This window comes from Heloderma suspectum, chromosome 1, assembly GCF_057233095.1.
Source record: "Heloderma suspectum isolate Gila_16-S chromosome 1, 16-S_ref, whole genome shotgun sequence".
Classification (NCBI taxonomy): domain Eukaryota; kingdom Metazoa; phylum Chordata; class Lepidosauria; order Squamata; family Helodermatidae; genus Heloderma; species Heloderma suspectum.
In genome coordinates this window covers 229,778,359-229,797,597 of record NC_139458.1, presented here as the reverse complement: position 1 = coordinate 229,797,597, position 19,239 = coordinate 229,778,359, and the positions used below count along the sequence as shown (strand labels likewise).

The 19,239-nt window shown below is 46.6% G+C and overlaps 1 protein-coding gene across 2 annotated transcripts; it reads right to left on the bottom strand.

Moving 5' to 3' along the window:
- Positions 1–1,963: 1,963 nt before the first annotated feature.
- Positions 1,964–17,290, bottom strand: IRS2 (insulin receptor substrate 2). 2 transcript variants are annotated; one of them, XM_084821022.1, is made up of 2 exons: positions 12,838–17,290; positions 1,964–4,156 (listed from the first exon to the last, which is right to left on the bottom strand). In XM_084821022.1, exons 1-2 carry the CDS (start codon positions 16,103–16,105, stop codon positions 4,152–4,154), a joined length of 3,273 nt encoding a protein of 1,090 aa, XP_084677148.1. In that variant the 5' UTR covers positions 16,106–17,290; the 3' UTR covers positions 1,964–4,151. The 2 variants fall into 2 exon arrangements, with proteins under 2 accessions (XP_084677148.1, XP_084677145.1); XM_084821019.1 differs by lacking the exon at positions 1,964–4,156 and adding an exon at positions 7,680–8,408.
- Positions 17,291–19,239: the final 1,949 nt, after the last annotated feature.

The following is a 19,239-nucleotide window of genomic DNA, read 5'->3' as shown; positions in this document are numbered from 1 at the left end:
TGAGGCACGTCTCAACTTACCAGAGAGAGTGAAAAGTTTGTAGATGAGAAACAGGAGGCTCTCTTGAAAGAGGAACAGAAGGGGGAGATTTGGAAGAGAAAGTGCCTTGAGCGCCATATACCGAAAGGCAGGGTATAAATCAAATAAATAAAATACTGGACAAGAAGGGACAGATGTGACACAAATAACCAGGAGAATCAGAAGACATTCTGTGCTACAACTCCATAACAGATACCCTGGACCACCACCCTGCACTCCACAGGACACTGAAGAAGGCACTCAGGTCCACATGGATGGAAGAAATGTAACCACCAATCCAGATATGTGGTAGTGGTTGGAGACTCCCTACTGAGAGTGACAGAGGCAGCTGTGTGCATACCAGGCATGTCATCTTGGGAGATGTGTTGCCTTCCTGGAGACAGAGAGGCTTCTGAGACTCATCAAACTAAATGACTACTATTCTGTCCTGCTGATCCATGTGGGAACAAATTATACAGCCATAAGAAATGTTGAATGGATCCCCAAAGGTTCTGGGTAGGAAAGTGAAATAACTGGGGGCACAAGAGGTACATCCTGTCAAAGGCATTGGTAGGAACGGATACTGACAGTGAACGGCTGGATATACATGATGTTATTGGGAAAGATAAGAATGTTTGTGGCAAGATCAAGAGGGCTTTACATTAATTCCAGGGGGGCACAAAGGACAAAGGAGAACACAGGACAGTGGAGGTTGATCCCAGTAATTTGCAGGGAAATACAGCAGGGAAACCTATAGCAACACCCATGGCCTCGAATGCCCATACACTAATGCATGGAGCATGGGAAACAAACAGGATGAACCTGAAATCCTAGTATAAGATGGTAAGTACGATGTGAGACTTGGTGGAATTACTGGAATGTAGCCATTGAAGGGTATACTTCTTCAAAAAGAACAGATGCAAAAAGAGGGGAGGGGAAGTAGCATTAGTGGCACCTGTGTGGAAATTCTGAGAATGGAAACTCTGTTGAAAGCATTTTGGTAAAGACAGAGGGAGAGAGAAACAAGAGTGATAGTGCTGTAGCAGTTTGCTACAGACTGCCCAGCCAAACAGCAGACATAGATTATGCTTTCCTAGAACAGATGACAAAACTTTCACAGATGAGATTTCAAGTATCCTGACATCTGCAGAAAGTCCAACTCTGCAAAGAATGGAACATCCAATACATCCAAAGGCAACTTTATTTCTCAGGAGATGGAAGAACGAACAAGGAGATTTTTTGTCCTGGACCTAATCCTGATCAACAGGGAAGAAATCGTAGATGAAGTGAAAGTGACAGGAACCTTAGGGGAAAGTGACCATCTCATCTTGGAATTTGTGATAGACAGAGCTGTGAAAACTGAGCTTAGTCAGATATATATCTTGGACTTTAGGAGAGTCAATGTAAAAAACCTCCAGAGAAAGTGGGTGGGATCCCATGGCCAGAAATTCTGAAGGAAAAAAAGAGTTCAAGGTGATCCTGAAAACTGAAATACTGAGGACACAATCACAAACTATTCCTGTGAAAAGGAAAAGAAGTCAGTGTGGCTGCACAGAAAAGTCTCTGATGAGCTGAGACGCAAATGGAGTAGTACAGTAATGTTGCCCAAAACTGTAAGGATGGTGTCAGAAAAGCGAAGGCTTAGTTGATGAGGGATGCTAAAAACAACAAGAAGGGTCTTCTTTGGCTATGTTAGGAACAAGAATAAGAACAAGAATAAGGGGTAGATCCACTACTTAGGGAAGACAGTGAATTGTTAATAGGTAATGAAGAAAAGGCAGAACTACTCAAAACAGATAATGAGTGGATTCCACTAGGTGGATTCCACCATATAGGTACAGGCAATTTAGTAAAAGATTTGTTAATATTTATCTACTAGTAATTTTATTCATAGAAAGCTGAATAAATAATAAATATTATTAATTTGATTTATTAATGAACAGTAAAATTAAATAATAATTTAATAAACAAAAATCTCTACAAACAGGCCCTCAAAAACCTCTACAAACAGGCCCTTTAATAAATAACATATTTTATTGCATATGTCTTATTAAGGAGAGCAGCAGCCAGAATCAATAAATTTATGTGTATTCTCTTCCCGAGTTCCATGTATTCTCTTCCCTAGCAGCATCCTATATACATAGTGTACACTGGAAGACACAGCAAGATAAGTTAAGTGTTTTGCCATATCACAATGGCAAGAAATATATTAAATATCCAGAAACAATTATATATCTAAAAGGAAAACACTGCTTATAACTGTTACTGTTACAAAGCAAGAAAAATATTTCAAACTTTACGTAAAATCAGGCAAAATGTACAAAGACCAAATATACATAGCAAACTTAACATTTATACAATTTGGTTCCATATTGTGAACTAAGGTAGAAAAGCAAATCTTTGTATAGAGCTTTTGTGAAATGTGTAGTATTGAAGAGAAGTCTGTATATATTCAAACACTTTTATTTTAGATGCTGTCTGACTAATGTTATTATAGCATCAGGAATTAATATTTGTTTCTTCAAATCAAAGAGAGTTTAATTTTTTATTTCAGCAATTCAATGCCTCCATCAGCTGGAGGCATTATAAGCACTCATCTTGCTATATTCGCTTAGGCAGAGGAATGAGGTGAGGTGAACAGGTAGGACTAACATTTAATTTTTTGTTACTTCAATAATTTTACCAGCATACACGTTGTGATATACTCTGTCCATGCCCTCAAAGGAACATGAAGTGAGTGGAGATTACATTCAGATATATCTTGTTAGACAATATGTCTTGTTAGACAGTCCTCAGTCCCAATGCTCAGCATGGAAGCAGGATGACTCTGCATTGCATTTAATGTGAGCACACTGTTTCCTTTGTCTCCCTCAAGCATTGTTTCTGATGACATGTGCTCATTGTTTAATATGCTCAAGAAAAAAAAAACTTATATGATGACTCTTTATGACTATCAGACAAGGCTCGGGGAGGACCCTTGAAATAATGTTATATTTTTTAAAAGCCTCTTTAATCAAATACAGATTAGAAGCGACAAGAGGATGAAACATAACCCAGTACAGGAGTAGGTTTTGGGAGCGACATATGTATAAAGAGCAGCCATGACACTCTTGTTTTCAAAATACTGAGTACTTGTCAAGATTTTTAGGAGGATGACTGATGTTTTTGACCTCTCCCCAAATTTTATGTTGCCCCTTTTATGGACAATTTTATCCTTGGCAGAAGACTATTAGGCGTCATTGAATGATGTGGAGTATTCTGTTCAAACAACACTTTCAATCTATTTGACACCCATTAATACCTTCTATTTCTAGTATGTTGATGTGGGTTTTGGTTACAAGACATTCAGCTAATATCAGGGTTAGCTGATAAATGTAAGAATACAAATACGACAAAAGGTCTTTACAATTTGAAGTACTTAAACAGCTAAACAGAGTCAAATATACAAATGTGTCAGAGGTAAAGAATGACATCCCAGTACTGTTTAATGATAGTTCTGTTACATATGGTATACCTATAATATTTTGATAAAAGTCTAATCTATCAAGTTTCATCTTGGCTTACATTTTTCAGTTCCCATCCTGCTATTTGCCTGATGAGTAAACACAGTAGCCAGTGAATGAGAAGCAACCAGCAGGATTCTTAATAGGTTCAGTAAGGCTGATAATTGTACAGCACTGTACAGCACTGAGATAAAGGAGATGCCAGCCACTGTAAACCAGCAATACAAATCCAGTTTCACTTTTAACTGAGGTAGTGCTGTACCAATTTGAAAAGAACACCAGAGTAAACATCCGATTTTACTGCTGTAGCAAGTGCAAGCAGAACCTCCTAACATGCTGAAGAATAAATATTCATTTGTGCTGAAAAAGCAATAGCCACAATCAGTTAGCCTATTGAAGAGGTCCAAAGTCTGAATATAATGTTGAGCATAGCTTATGCAAACAGCAGTACAGTGCTGCAATACTTCCCAGTGAATGAGAAAGTATAGTTCCCCTCCAATATAATGAAGAACTGTTCTGAAAGCTACATGAAATAGAAAAAGCGGATATTAAAGCAGCTGAAGATTTAAAATTTTAAAAAAATTCTACCAAGCAGCTTTCAAAATGGTCTCTGAGGTAACGATGAGTTCTTCATTCTGGAAAGAAAAAGAGAGAAAGATAAGGAAACTCAAGGTGCAGTCTAATTTCCGTAACTACTTATCTACAATTATGGCATAATCCAGTTCCCTGCAGGCACATACTACCCCTCCTTCACTTGGTGCATACACAGAGCCATTATGAGAATTGGAAGAACTGTGTGTATGGATGTCCATCACCAGGAAATCTGGCCCTTTTGGGGTTTGCTGGATTTCCACGGTGCCCACAATTCAGCTTGCATTTGTGAGCCGAGCTGATTTTTCCCCGAATTCCTGGAACTTTTTCCATTTAAAAAAAAAATTCTGTAAACATTAATTTGCACAAATTGCAGCCAAAATTTGAGCAAATTATAGCCGAAATTTGCAAGGATTGCGGACAAAATTTGTGCAGATTTCTATTTCCATAAATAAAAATACCCCTGGAAAATCTGCAAGCTAGCCTGACTCGATGCAGATCGAGTCGGACCAGCTCACCGGGAAATGAGCTGAAGTCTAGGAGGCTGAGCTGATGAAAGCTCAGCAAACTCCAACCCCCTAGATGGATTCCTCTGACACCCCTAACAGTGTGTGCCTGTTATCACTATGTAGCTCCCCCTCTCTGCTCAGCGCAGTTATCTGAGCCTGGATCTAGAGTAACTTTATTCAGATGAGAAGGGCTGGGTACAGATAAAGGGAGTATCTGTAGCATCCAAACCCATAACGGCTTGGTGCGCTACTTTCATATCTATATCTATCTGCTGTCCGATTAACCAGGGGCATCTTCTTAGTCAATTAAGGCCGCAATCCTATATTCATTTACCTGGGACTAAGTTCCACTGAACTCCATAGGGCTTACTTCTGAGTAGACATTTATAGGCTTGCACGATCAACATTTTAAAATCAATTAATCTTACCTCTTAATTGATGGAGAAATGTTGGGAGATAACAGAAAGGAGGAACTCATCATTTTGCCTAATGCTCTACCATAAGGGAAACTATGCTTAACCAGACAAAAATAGATCAAATGATGAAGGAGTTGCAGCCCAAGATAGGTGACATGGTAGTATGTGAAAACCTAGCCACTCGAAATGAACTGAAGTCTTCAGGGCCAGATGAGTTGCACCCTACGGAACTTTCAGATGTAATATCAGAGTCTCTGTCTATAATTTTCCAATTTTTCAAATTTCTTGGAGATCAGGCGAAGGGCTGTGAAACTGGAGGAAGGCAAAAGTTGTCCCCGTCTTCAAAAAGTGGGGAAAAAGAGATCCAATCTAAATGGTCAATTGATGTCAACACCTGGAAAGGCCCTACAGCAAAGCATTAAGCAATCTGTCTGTGAACATTTAGGAGGAAAACTCCCCACTGTGATTACAAAGGGCCAGCACAGATTTCTCAAGAACAAGTCATTCCAGACTAACCTTTTCTTCTTTTTTTGATGCTACGGTTAAAGTTAAACATGAGTTAGCAGTGTGATGCAGTGGCTAAAAAGGCTAATGCATTTCTAGGCTGCCTCAACAGGAGTATAGTGTCCAGATCACAATAAGTAATACTACCACTCGGTTCTGCTTTGGTCAAGTTGAAGGTGTTGGATATGTTTAGCCTGGGGAAGAGACGAGTAAGAGACAATATGAAGCCATCTTCAAATTTGAACAGCTGTCACCCAGATGATATGGGCTGCTTGAGCCTTGTGCCTTGGAAAGGTGGTGGACCTTCACTAAAGCAGAGGCTGGATTGCCACCTCTTAGGGTGCTGTAGAAATGTATTTCCTGTACCAGCAGGGACATAGACTAGATTATCCTTGAGGTTCCTTTCAACTCTACAATCCTATGAGTGAATTGATTTTTGTTTCAAACTGTTAGACAGTATATTGACTTGTACATTCTTTGAAATCACTACAAAATAATAGTACAATAAGCTAAATTCTTTGCAGTCTTTCCTGTTTGGCTGGAGCTATATTTCAGTTTTAAGTGAGTAATCCTATGGCCCCTAGGCAGCATCTGGGGGGTCATAGGATACTTTGGATTCCCAGATCCAAGACAGCACTCCGACCTTGGAGCAGGGAATCTGAGCTCTCCGCTCCCACCCTCTCCGCCTCTCAGCTGCCTTAGAGGGAATCCCACCGGCTGCCTCTCCAAGGTCGCAAAAGTGACCTCGGAGAGGGCGGCATTCTGGTGAGCAGGAAGGGGACTGGGGATGCCAGGATATGAGCTATCCCCAGGCCTCTCCAGCTTCCTTCCTTTCCCCTCCAACATACCCCAGCTAGACAGGCAAAAAGTGGGAGGACAGGGAGGCAAAGGTCCACTCCTCCCACCGTGCACTCGATGCTCACAAGCTTCCGAGTTCGGAGGCTTAGGAGCATCAGGCATGGAACTAATAGGATTGCACCCTAAATTAGCTTCAGCTTGCAATGAATTTAATCCAGTTTCTTAAAAAATAACTAATGCTCCCACAGTGCCCCACTTTGGGAAGTCGTAACCTAAAGTTTATCCTTTTCAAATATTTCTTTACATATTCATTTTTTAAACAGGGAATCATTCATCTCAATTATCCTAAAATATGTGAAGCAATTATGAATTTCCTCTGCTGCGAGCCACAACAACACTAGTTCACTTTCCATCTTTTACTTAGTCCATATCAGTTTATTTTAAATTGGGCAATGGAGAGAGCAATCCTATGGCCGCTAGACAGCAGCCAGACGGCCATAATATATCTGGTTTTCTGGGAACCGACCTCAGAGCCCACACTCCGAGGTTGGTTCCTGGAGAACCAACCTCCCCTCACTTCCGTGCTGCCTCTGAGGCAGCGCGGAACAGCCCTGTCCTCCGCGCTTGCAAGAGGAGCACGGAGCGGCTGAAAAGGGGTGTTCCTGGAGGGCGTTCTGGAGCAGGGAGGGCAGAAATGCCTATACGACACATCCAATGTGTCGTACAGTAGCCTCCTCCCATGCTCTGCCCTCCCGCAGCTACACAGCTGCAATCGGTTGTCTAGCTGAAAATGCAGGGCAGGAGAAGTGTGGAGGGAACGATCCCCTCTGTGCCTCTCCTGCCCAAGTTTGGAGGCGGCCGCCTATCTGAACAGGATTGCACCCTAAGGGAGCAATCCTATGGCCACTAGTCAGCAGCTAGACAGCCACAGGTTATGTCAGTTTCCGGGAACCAACCTCGGAGCCTGTTCTCTGAGGTCAGTTCCCACAGAACTGACCTCCCGCCCTTCGCATTACCTCTCAGGCAGCTTGGAACAGCCCCATGCTCCGCACTCGGAAAAGGAGCACGGAGCAGTGAAAATGGGGTGTTCTGGTGGGGGGAGGATGGCAGATATGCTGGTACGACACATAGTTTGGCAGCCGCTTCCCCCGCTCCACCTTCCCGCAGCTAGACAGCTGAAGTCGGCTGTCTAGCCGCAAATGCAGGGCAGCTGAAGCACGGAGGGGACAATCCCCTCTGCTCTTCTCCTGCCCTGCACTGGACAGGCCGTCGCCTCCAGGTTTGGAAGTGGCCACCTATCCCCACAGGATTGCACCTTTATTCTTTTTTTATTTTTTTTTAGATTAATGGTTTAACAATTCAAGAAAACACATCCAAAGCCATTTCCAAATCAAAATTTTAAAACCCATCAACTTTAAAATCAAATGAGAAATAACATGTTAAAGTATCAGTTTAGACTTGATTAGACTTTAGTGATTAATTAATAATTAATTTCAAGTGATAGTAAAGTTTTTAAAAGTTAGCATTCAGATGCCTAAAACACTGTCCATGGGAAATGAAAAGTGAATACCATGCTATTGTCAAAACAAGCAACATACCTAAAAGTAAAACTCTAAAATACAAATGTTCCATTAAAATATTTTCTCCAAAAGAATGTTGTACTAATTCAGTACTTTTTAATATGTTAGTAACGTACCTGCCTGCTCTAAAGAATACACTTCTATTAGACTAGAGTAAATTTGTTACAAGTGATGATGACGACGACATTTTTAAAATAAACCAAATAAGGAATGTGTTGAAAATAACTACTTACTTAGGAGGACAATACAAGTGTCTACTTTATTACTTGTTAAATTAAATTAAACTTAATAGTAAGGATGGAAAGTCCCAGATCACTGCAGAATGTAGAAATGTACTGTATGTGCAAAGGAATTTGGAATATTCAGCCTTGCACATGCGCTAGATCCGAAAAGTACTCCGAAAGATCAAAGGACTCTGAAATATCTTCCAATCGTTCTAGAAAGTTGTTGGGTCACCTCACCCAAGAACATCTGATTGTCACCCAACACCTAGTGAAATCAAACACAAACACACAAACTAGTTAAACTAGGAGACTTAGATTTAACCTAGTTTAATAGCTCTTCAGCTTTCATTGGGATAAATGTTTCTCAACTGTGGAAGTCCTTAGATTTAAGCAAACGATTTCTTGCCAAATATATACATTTCTTAGTGAAAGATTGTTAAAGGAAAGAACTATTTTTCCTTCTCATTAGATTAGCTGTCCTGTCAAGTAGCAATAAAAGTTGTAGGGCCAGCGAGCAGGCATTGCTGATGTTTTTTCACCTGCCTTCCTTTTTCTCCTGGAAAATCCAGGGCAGTGGGTGGTAAATGGCCCTGTGGGGGAGGGGACAGTCCAGCTGGAACAGGCAGGAATGGATAATCCTCACCTGCTTTTATAATGGCATTTGTTTCACAAGTAATTTCTTATCAAACCTACACATTTCATAGCAAAGGATCATTACAGGAGAGAACTATTTTCCCTTCATTGGCTCAGTTGTCCTGGCAAGTAAGGAAGGAAGGAAGATCACATCCAGGAACTAAGGAAGATCACATCTCTGGGAGAACTGCAAACAATGCACGGAACCATTTACAGGCCTATTTTGTGTGTCATTCTCTGACACAGACCTTTCAACACTAAGATGTTTGTTCTATGGTTTGAGCAGGAATGCAGCAGAACATCTTAAACAGAGAGCATACAGGTTTTAAACTGATTGTAATGTTCACTTGTTTGGGTCCAGGTTACTTGAAGAGCCACCATCACCCATACCAATCTGCCCACACTCCAAGTTCAAATCAGAGGCCCACTTGTGTGGTCCCACCTGTCAACGCAATCAGGTTGGTGGGAATGAGGGATAGGGCCTCCTCGCTTGTAGAACTCTGTTCCAACTGATGTCTGACAGGCCCCAACTCTATAGGCCTTCAAGCAGGCCCTGTTTACCTTGTCCTGTAATTGAGTCAGGCTTTCACTGGGTACTGTTGTGTATATGGTGCTATCTGGTTTTATGTCTTAATTTTGATTTTGTTTAAATTATGGTTTTTATCAATGTTTTATTGCATTTTGTCATCTTACATTTTGTATACTTCCTTGGGAGAGTTTACCTTAAAAGGCAGCTTATAAACCTTTGAAACAAGCAAGCAAGCAAACAAATGGCCTTTGATAAAACTAGGCTTTTAGAGGGGACCTCAACTCTTTTCTTAAATTATACAGTTACAAGGACAACCCACAAGAAAATACTGCAATGTATTCCCACCACTTAAGAAGAACACTCTTATTCAATGCTCAGGCAGACTAGGGCTCTCTTCACACCTGAGTTTTTTTTTTTAGCAGGATTGTTCTTTTTTAATCACTGGTTTTCACCCGAGCTTTAAATGACCACGCTGCTCTCCTGTTACTATCTCACAACCTTCCTTCCCTCTTCCCGTGTTATCTGAGAATGGGGGAAACCCAGCATTTTCTGTGCTTGCAATTGAAATCCTCGTTTTGTCCCACATTGTGTGGGCATGTGCTATGGGTTGTTGCTAACCGTGCTGAATAACGTCATCATGGTAACAAATTGGTGGGAAGGAGCGGCAGGTTACTGACCGTGCTTCCAGTGACCCTTTCTACCTCTCTCCCATTCCGCTACAGGGTCTGAGATCCCCTTGAACACAGCAATGCTTACTTCTGAGTAAACTCATTAGCTATAAGGCTTTCCTTTCCTGGGAGTAAGTGCCATTGAAATCAGCATGGCTTGCTTCTGAGTAGCCATGCATAGGAGTGCACTGTAAGTCTACTTAGAGTAGCAGTCTTAAGGTCTCCCATCCCCTTCAATGCATGTACTTGGACCCTCCCCCTCCCACTGACTTCACTTACTGCTTCTCCCTTTTCCTGACCAGATTGATAGGCTTTTTTCCTCCCAAAGTGGATGGGGGAGTCTCCCTTCTCAGCCATGCAGGAGAAAGGCATGGCAGGATTTCAGTGGGTATTAAAAGTGCCCTTTCTCCTCCTCTGAATAAATTCATCATGCAGAGCTTGGAATGGTCATTTTAACAGTTTCCTTTTTGGGTGTGGAGCTGTTTTAGATAAGGCTACTTTCCATAGTACTCCCTCCCACCTAGACAGCCACTATCTCTTCTCCTAGTCCACCTTGCAGGGTTGTTGGGAAGCCAGAATAAGGGGGAAGAGCAACAACAGCATGGGGGGGAGGGTAAGCAAGCCGGGCCTAATGAAGAAGGTATACCCTGTGAAGCGGGTTTTTGGGCGGAGGGCTGCTATGGATGGTTTGGTGCACTGATTGTATACAAGTCCGTTGGTGGATTTCTTACTTCTGTAGTTGGGAACCCGGAACTCAGCATACCCTTCAAACTCAGTAGTGCAAGCAATGTCCTGCATTTAATTCCATCACACACTTAACATATTTAGCACAGCACTAGCAGCACCAGCAACTGCAGGGTAAGCCACCGAGAAGACTCTCTCTCCTTCGAGAGAAAGTTAGAGGGAGGAGGGGGGCAGGGGACCAGCTCCCACAGCCCACTATTCCAGTCACTAGAAGGGCTTCCAACTTCCCTCCTGCTGTGGAGGAGTGGGGGGATGGGGTGGAGCCATCAATCATGTTACAGGAACCAATGATCAAGGGAGGGGACGTGGCATGGGGCCAGCAGCTCCCTTCTGTCCTGATTTTTCCATGCAGCTCCCCCCAGCCTTGAAAAGTTATAGAGCGGAGGGAAGTGCTATGAGAGATGCCTGTATACAGGGCCAGTCTAAAGCCTGGAAAGGATCCAGAATCAAAAGGACCGGTTTGTAGTGGGATAAAATGCCAGGTGTGAAGACAGCCTGGAACAGAAGCTTTGTATCATTGGTTCAGGCAACTCGGGGAAGGCAGGAAAAGCCCTCCCCCCCAGGCCTTTCTCTGCTGTCCTAGAGCTCAGGTTTTGGAAAAGTTAGAGATCTGAATTAGTTCGGAGTCAACTTCTATTCTTGACAGGTTTTGTGCTAGCTGTTTTCATCAGCTGGGCTTACTCATCCCTATCTCTGAGACAAGGTCCTACTGTTCACTTCAGTGAGCTACATATTATTTACAACATTAAGGGTGCAACATTGTTTCTGCCCTCAATGTTCATAAGCATCCAAACTTAGAGGCTTATGATCATCCAAGGCCAAGCAGGAGGCATGTCAAAGGCAATCTTCATCTCCTCATCTTCCTACTCTGCATTTTCACCAGATAGACTTTTTTGACCATCTAGCTGGGCGTTTCAGAGGGGGACGGAAGCTCATATCCAGGCCTCTCCAGTCTCCTCCCCACCCTGCCCACTGAAGTGCCCCCTTTCCTTATAATCTGAAGTCAAGTTCCCAGCCTCAGAGAGCAGCTGCACTGGCTGCAAGAGGAAAGAGGAGGGAGGCCGGAGTGTGGATTCCCCCCTCCAAGGTCAGAGCACCGTCTCCGACCTCAGATCTGGGAATCTGAAATATCCTATGGCCCCTCAGATGCTGTCTAGGGGCCACCGGATTGCTCTGGATTTTGTTAAAAATTAGATTTTTAATTGTTGTGGGGCTTTTTTCATACAAGTAATGTTGGGGGAGATTTTTAAATTAACTTCTGTAGAACATGTTCTGCAGGACATTTTTTTTTACATTCATTACCAGGGCTGGCCTAAGACATTTTGCTGCCTGAAGATGGCACCCCCCCCTCCACATACAGAAGCTAACCAGATTGGTAATTGAATCTTATTTCAATGCTAGAAATGAAACACCATCCCCCGGCACAGGGGGTCAGGGCACGCAGCTACTGCTCTCCACAACATCTGCCACCAGAGGCAGCTACATTGGCTTTGCTTATTCTCAAATTACCAACAGGTAATTTCTTTCATGCAGTCCCTTCATCTTTGTATGACTTCGTAAGTATTTGTTTGAAACTCGCAGCAAAAATGCCTAATGTTGCATATTCTATCTAAAAATTTAACATTTCCACAACAGTTGTATATCTTTATGAATGTGCCAGAAAGAGAGAATGAATGAATGAATGAATGCAAACATAACTAGTTGAGATCCATGTCACAAAAGACAATAGGCAGGCAAACTGAAAGCACAATCCTATGTTGGGAGACTTACTCAGAAGTAAATGTCTCTGATTACTCCTAGGTGACTCTGCACAGGATTGCAGCTAAAAAGTGTTATAGGACCAAACAGTGAGATTGCACTAGCAGAGCTTTCATTAGACAGAGTGTAAAAAAATAATCTGTGTGAAACTAGAGAGCTTTGGTGAACCTACTTTAGATGGCTGTGCGGCTCACACATTTGTATTTTTTGGAGCCATACTTTATACTAGCATGTCCCACTAAATTCAACCAAAGCACTTTAAAGTAAATGGGTAGAGAACTTCAATTTTGTCTTTTTCTTTGCTATGACATGGTTCCACCAAGTCAAAGAGGAAGGAGGAGGAAGGGGGAAAGGAAACTCACCTTTCACTGAATACACTTCTTTCAAATTGTGGGCCAGGAAGTCTATACTGGTATAAATACCACTGATACTTCCATTGAGGGGATGCCTGCCTTTGTGCTTCTGTTGGTCACCATTTGCCAGATGGTCTTCATCCAACACATCAACAGCAATGTAGTTGAGGCCATTCTGGAAGCCAATGGAGGTCTCCCGGCACATGGGGCTGCTGTTTTGCTCCTCCACTAAACTTGTATTTTTCCTGAGGGACACATTTTCCACAGAGGCAGAGTTGTGCCACTTGGAACTGTGTGCAAAAGAAGGAGAAACAGGGGTCACTGTGGTAGTGGAAGAGAAAGTCTCTGAGCTGTGCCTCCGGCGCCCCTGAGGATCAGCACGGATAACTTTGGCTCCATGACTGGGATCAGGAGGAGGACTGGCAAAGGTAAAGGCCTCCACCCCAGAAAGTGTAAGTCGCTTCAGTCCAGCAACAGGGATGGTTACATGAGCACTTTCTGGCTTGTGTGAGATGGGCTGGGGTGAGACAGCAGCTGTTGTAAAAAACCTTTCTGCCTCAGAAGATGGGCTGAAAGAGGAAGCCACATGCATTCCAACCTCTAGATAGTGCTTGTCAGGATGCCCAGGGCTAGGGCAGGGTCCTGGCAAAAGCACTTCTTCCAAGGACCCCACAGGGATGACATCAGAGCATGACCCATCAAAGTTGAGGTTCATATAATTGGAGATAAGAGAGCTGCTGTGCCCATCCAAGCCAGGGCCAAACGAGGGTGAGCCATCGTAAGCTGATGCCAGTGAATAGCCAATGTTGACATACTCCCCACTTGGACTTTGGGTTTCAATTGGAAGGAGGGCCTCATTCTTGCTGGGCAGCAATAGGCCTAGAGGAAGGTGACTGGTCTGGGCAGTGCCTGCCTGTTGGCTGAGGGAGCTATCAGTTCGGCTGTGGTAGATCGGTAAAGGCATTGTAGTGTGGTTGCAGGTAGCAAGGAAGGGCTCTTCTTTAGGAGTGTGGTTTAGTCTCCCTGCTGGTGAATTCATAAGCACATACTGGTCACTGTCCTTCTTCTCACCCAGAGAGTTTGGCTGGCTCCAGCAGACATGAGAAGGGCTACAGAAATAGCTGGACTGGTCTCCAGGTCCCAGAGGACTGACAACATCAACAGAGGGCATATGTGAGGCAGCAGCAGAAGGTCCATTCAGAGAGGGGGACATGTTGATATAGTCACCACTGGCCAATCTCCCATCAAGTTTCTCCCCAGACAGCTTAATAGCAGCACTCCACATGGGCATGTAGCTGCTGTCATCTGGGGAGCTCTCACTGTTGACCTTGTAGGGGTGAGGGTGTAAAATCTGCCATGGGGCTGACACACTGGTGGGGCTCATAGACATGTAGCCATCATGACCATCCTGTAGTGGCAAGAGTGATACTAGCCTGGGGTTCATGGACATGTAGCCCTCCTCCTTAGCATCACCATGGTCCAGATGTGAAGTGCTACTACTGCTGGTTCCCCCAGAGCTGATGTCCACATCACAGTAATCCTCAGGATAAGGAACACCGGTTACCTTTGGAGAGGACCCTGCTGTGGGTAAGGTGGCCTGCATGAGCGTGTACTCATCCAAAGAGGCAGAGGAAAGCGGAGGTAGCAAGGGGCAATGGTGTGGTGTCATTGTCAAGGAGTTGGTACGCTTCCTGGAAGCCTTGTTCCCACCAGTGGCCTCACAAAGGTAGGGTGGATAGCAACAGCATCCCTGCTCCCTAGCAACATAGCTCTCTAGCTGCCGGCCAAGAGGTGACTCAGGTGTGCTGCTATGGTTGCTAGCTGTTAAAGATGATGAGAAGGGCCGTAGATCCCCAGCTGGACTTGAGCCCAGCTCCTCGAAGGCCATGAAGCCAGCAGGATCACTAGGGGAGCCAGAGACAGAGGCACTGAAGCTGGAAGGGCACTGGGCGATCATGCCTGGTTCCATGGCCAACCTTGACACCAATGAGGGTGAGCGCCCCAAGGCCAGGGAGCAACCAGGCTGCATCACTGTTTGCCCCCCTATTGGGCAACCGGCTGTTGCGAGGGTATGCGAACGGCTGAGTAGGATTTGTCCAGCGTCCGGGCTCAGGGGGCTGCCAGACAGCGAGCCAATTCTAAACCCATCGCCCTCGCTAGCTGTTCGCGCCCGGCTGCTGCCGCTGCTCCCAGCCACGGGCAGGATGTCGGTGCGCGATCTGCGGAGGAGGCCGGTCTGGCTGGGGGGAAGCGCTGGCAGGGGGTGGTGATGGCGGCGGCCTGGAACGGAGATGGGCCGGCTGCACATAGACGACAATCCCCCTCCGGCGGCGGCGGCAGCAGCGACGGTGGCGGCGCCACCAGACGACGAGGACGAGGACGAGGACTGGCTCTTGCTACGCGGACGGAACTCGGCGAGCTCCCGCAGCGCCTTCATGGCCTCCAAGATGGTCTCGTGGATATTCTGCGCCACCACCGAATCGTCGGCTTGCATCCAGAGCTCGCCAGGCCCCGTTGAGGCCGAACGGCCGAGCTCCATGAAGAAAAAGCTGTCCGAGTGGCCGCAGCGGCGGATGTTCATCAGCTGCAGCGTCACGCAGGGCCGCTCGCAGTTGAGGCGCACCAAGCCGACGGTGCGCGCCGCCAGGCACAGCCGGTGCACGCCAGTCAGGTTGCGGTTCTGCCCGAGGCCTTTGGGCTTGAGCGTCACCTGCCACACCTCGCGGTAGGCGGCGGCGCTCCCGGGTGGCCCGCTGCCCAGCTGCCCACAGCTGAAGTCCTCGCAGGAGACGAGCTGCCGCTGACGCCGAGGAGAAGAGCCCTGCCCGGGGGCCTGGCTCTCGCGGAGCAGCTCCGTCATCGCTTGGTACCAGCCCTCCCGCTCTTGCTCGCTTTGGGCCGCCAGGGCGAAGTACTCGTCGCGCGTATAGAGGGCGATGAGGTACTTGTGCTTGGCGTCGGCTCGCTTGTGAATACTGAGGCAGGAGTCCAGCACGATAGTCCGCTTGGGGGCCGGCGACTTACTCCGCCACTTCTTCTCGCTGTCGTAATACTCCAACCGGGCGGGCTGAGGCGACGTGTCCCCCCCTCCCGCCCGAGCGGTGGGGGCTCGCAGCACGAAGAAGCGCTTGTGGCCGTGTTTGTGCTTGCGCAGGTAGCCGCACTTGCGCACGCCCGGCGGCGGCGGCTCCTGCTGCTGCTGCTGGTTGTTGTTGTTGTTGAGGTTCGGGCCAGCTGCGGAGTTGCCGGGCGGCTCCAGCACAGCGGGGCTCGCCATCCCCGGCGCGGGGCGGCGATTCCGAGGCGCGCGTGCCCAGGAGCGCCTGAGCGCGGCGCCTCTCCCTGGCACCGTGCGACTCCGCTCTCGGCTCGAGCTGCGCCCTTCCTCTTCGGCCCGTCCGGCGCCGCACGAGCGCCTCTGCTTTCAGGACCTTGGACGCGGCGAGTAACTTCTCGCGCTTCGCTCGCCTCAGCGAAGAGCAAAACAACACGTGACCCGCTGGGCTACCCAGACGCTCACGCACGAGCGAGGGGCTGTGGAGAGGCGCCGCCCGTCGCCTTTCATCCTGCCGCGCTCTGCGCTGGATGCCGTGCCGCGTAAAAGACAGCGCACTCCACCAATAGGCTGGGGAGGGACGCTCCCCCTTCAAGGACGCTGGCCCGTTATAGGCTTGCCGACTGGCGCCTCTCCCCGCCCCGCCCGCTCGGGCCTCCTGCTTCTCGCGCTACCTGTCGCTCTGCGACATTCCTCAGTCCCAGCGCTCCGTCCGTACGGGGACGTGCAGACCCTCGCCCTCCAGCTGTTCCAGCGCGGTTCTCACAAGGCCCGCATTCATGCGTGCGTGCCCCCCATGGGGTTAATGCACGATGACAATATCACGTGATAGATTCCCCGGGCACCGGCACACTTGGAAGCAGCCGCGACAAGCGGGCAGGAGGAGTGGAAAGCCGACCAGGGCGGGAAGCCGCCGCTCGGGCAGACCGGCGATCTGCCCGAGCGGGCCGCGGACCCTCGCCCCGACTCTTCTTGCCCTGCCATCACCAGCCACGGATGTGCGCGTGTGTGGACCGGCCCGGGCCCTGATCGGATGCGATGAATTCCCAGAAGGACTTCCGGCAAGGCTCTCGCTGCATTTCCCTCCATCATGCGATAGCCAACTGATAGCCCTTCTGACCGATGAGCGTGGCTCGGCCCGGCCCGGCCCGGCCCGGCCCGTTTCTACCCGAAGCAGTGGGGAAGGGAAAAGGAAAACGGATCTCAAGAGCAGACTCCCTGCTAGAGTGGATCAGTGTGGATCGACGCCGATAGAGAAAGGGGGCAGGGCGTGGGAAGAGGAAGGAAAATGCTTTGCAAAGAATGGAAGAGTGAGTGTAAACCTTTGTGAACCGCTCAGAGCGCTTTGGCTATTGGGCGGTATAGAAATGTAATAAATAAATAAAATAAAAATAAGTGAAGGTTCCAATACACTATCTGTATAAGGGTTGAAAGGAAACAGTATTCTCTTTTCATTTTCTATATATTTTTGCCTTCTTTGCACCTCATGTATTGCCTTTTAACAACCCCCCCCCCAAGTTCTTTATTCAACTCCATACCCCCCTCCCCCAAAAAACTTCCAACTGCAAAGTAAAGGATTTTCTGGCGGGTGAAGGAACACTCTTACTTGCCAGCGTTTTTTGCCACAGGATACATTTTATCGTTTTGTTATATTGAGCATAAGAAATCAGTACCAGATACTGCAAATTGATGGATTGCTGTTTTTTACAATCAAAAACTACATCCTGCCTGCACTAGACTGTAATTCCCTGAGTATAAGGTTGTTGTTGTTGTTCAGCCTTGTCCGACTCTTTGTGACCCCATGGACCATAGCACGCCAGGCCTTCCTGTCCTCCGCTCTCTCCCGGAGTGTGCTCAAGTCCGTATTCATTGCGTCGGTGATGCTATCTAGCCATCTCATCCTCTGCCGTCCCCTTCTCCTTTTGCCTTCAGCCTTTCCCAGCATCAGGGTCTTTTCCAGGGAGTTTTCTCTTCGCATTCGGTGGCCAAAATATTTGAGCTTCAGCTTCGGTATCTGTCCCTCCAATGAGCAGTCAGGGTTGATTTCCTTTAGGATGGACTGATTTGACCTAGCCAGCATAAATAAAGCACAAGCATGGGTATGAAGGACTCATATGCCTTAGCAGGAATTACACTGGCTTAAATGTCGTTTGAGAAATATAGGTCAAGATGAATGGTAAGAAATTAGGCTATGTGGAAGTGAATGGCCAGATGTACAATCAAGAATCAAAACATCAAGACAAACTATTAATCCATAGAGCCAGATTATAGCCAAATTAGCTAAATTACTGATATTAAGCATATTACAAAGGAAACCAACAATGTAATCCTATATATGTCTACTCAGAAGTAAGCCCCACTGAGTTCAATGGGACATGCTCCGTAAGATTGCAACCTCATTAGGCCTTTCTCTTTGTCTGTTTTTTTAAATAGAAAAAGGCTGCACAATGGGTTCTTCCAGACAGAGGGGGCCTATCACTAATAATCCAAAGGCACTGTGCAGCTATTTCATCTTTTCTTCCTTTTAGAATCAGAATTGTAGGGTTGGAAGGGGCCTACAAGGCCATCGTGTCCAACTCCCTGCTCGGTCCAGGAATCCAGGTCAGAGCATCCCTGACAGATGGCTGTCCAGCCTCGTCTTGAATGCCTCCAGTGCGGGAGAGCCCACCACCTCCCTAGGGAATTGGGTCCATTGTCGTATTGCTCTAACAGTCAGGAAGTTTTCCTGATGTTCATCCGGAATCTGGCTTCCTGTCACTTGAGCCCATTATTCCGTGTCCTGCACTCCGGGATGATTGAGAAAAGATGCTGGCCTTCCTCTCTGTGACAACCTTGCAAGTACTTGAAGAGCACTATCATATCTCCCCTCAGTCTCCTCTTCTCAAGGCTAAACATGCCCAGTTCTTTCAGTCTCTCCTCATAGGGCTTTGTGTCCACTCCCTGATCATCTTTGTTTCCCTCCTCTGAATCCTCTCCAGCTTGTCTGCATCCTTCTTAATGTGTGGTGCCCAGAACTGGACACAGTACTCCAGATGAGGCCTAACCAGTGTTGAGTAGAGGGGAACTAGTACTTCCCGGGATTTGGAAGCTATGCCTCTATTAGTGCAGCCCAAAAGAGCATTTGCCTTTTTTGCAGCCACATCGCATTGTTGGCTCATATTCAGCTTGTGATCTACAACAATTCCAAGATCCTTCTCGCTTGTAGTGTTGTTGAGCCACATATCACCCATCGTGTAAGTGCGCATTTGGTTTCTTTCTCCTAGGTGCAGAACTTGGCATTTATCCCTATTAAATGTCATTCTGTTGTTTTCTGCCCAGCGCGCCAATCTATCAAGATCACTTTGAATGTTGTTTCT

Coding starts and splice junctions, on each gene's coding strand:
- IRS2 (XM_084821019.1), bottom strand. CDS start 16,105: ATGGCGAGCCCCGCTGTGCTGGAGCCGCCCGGCAACTCCGCAGCTGGC.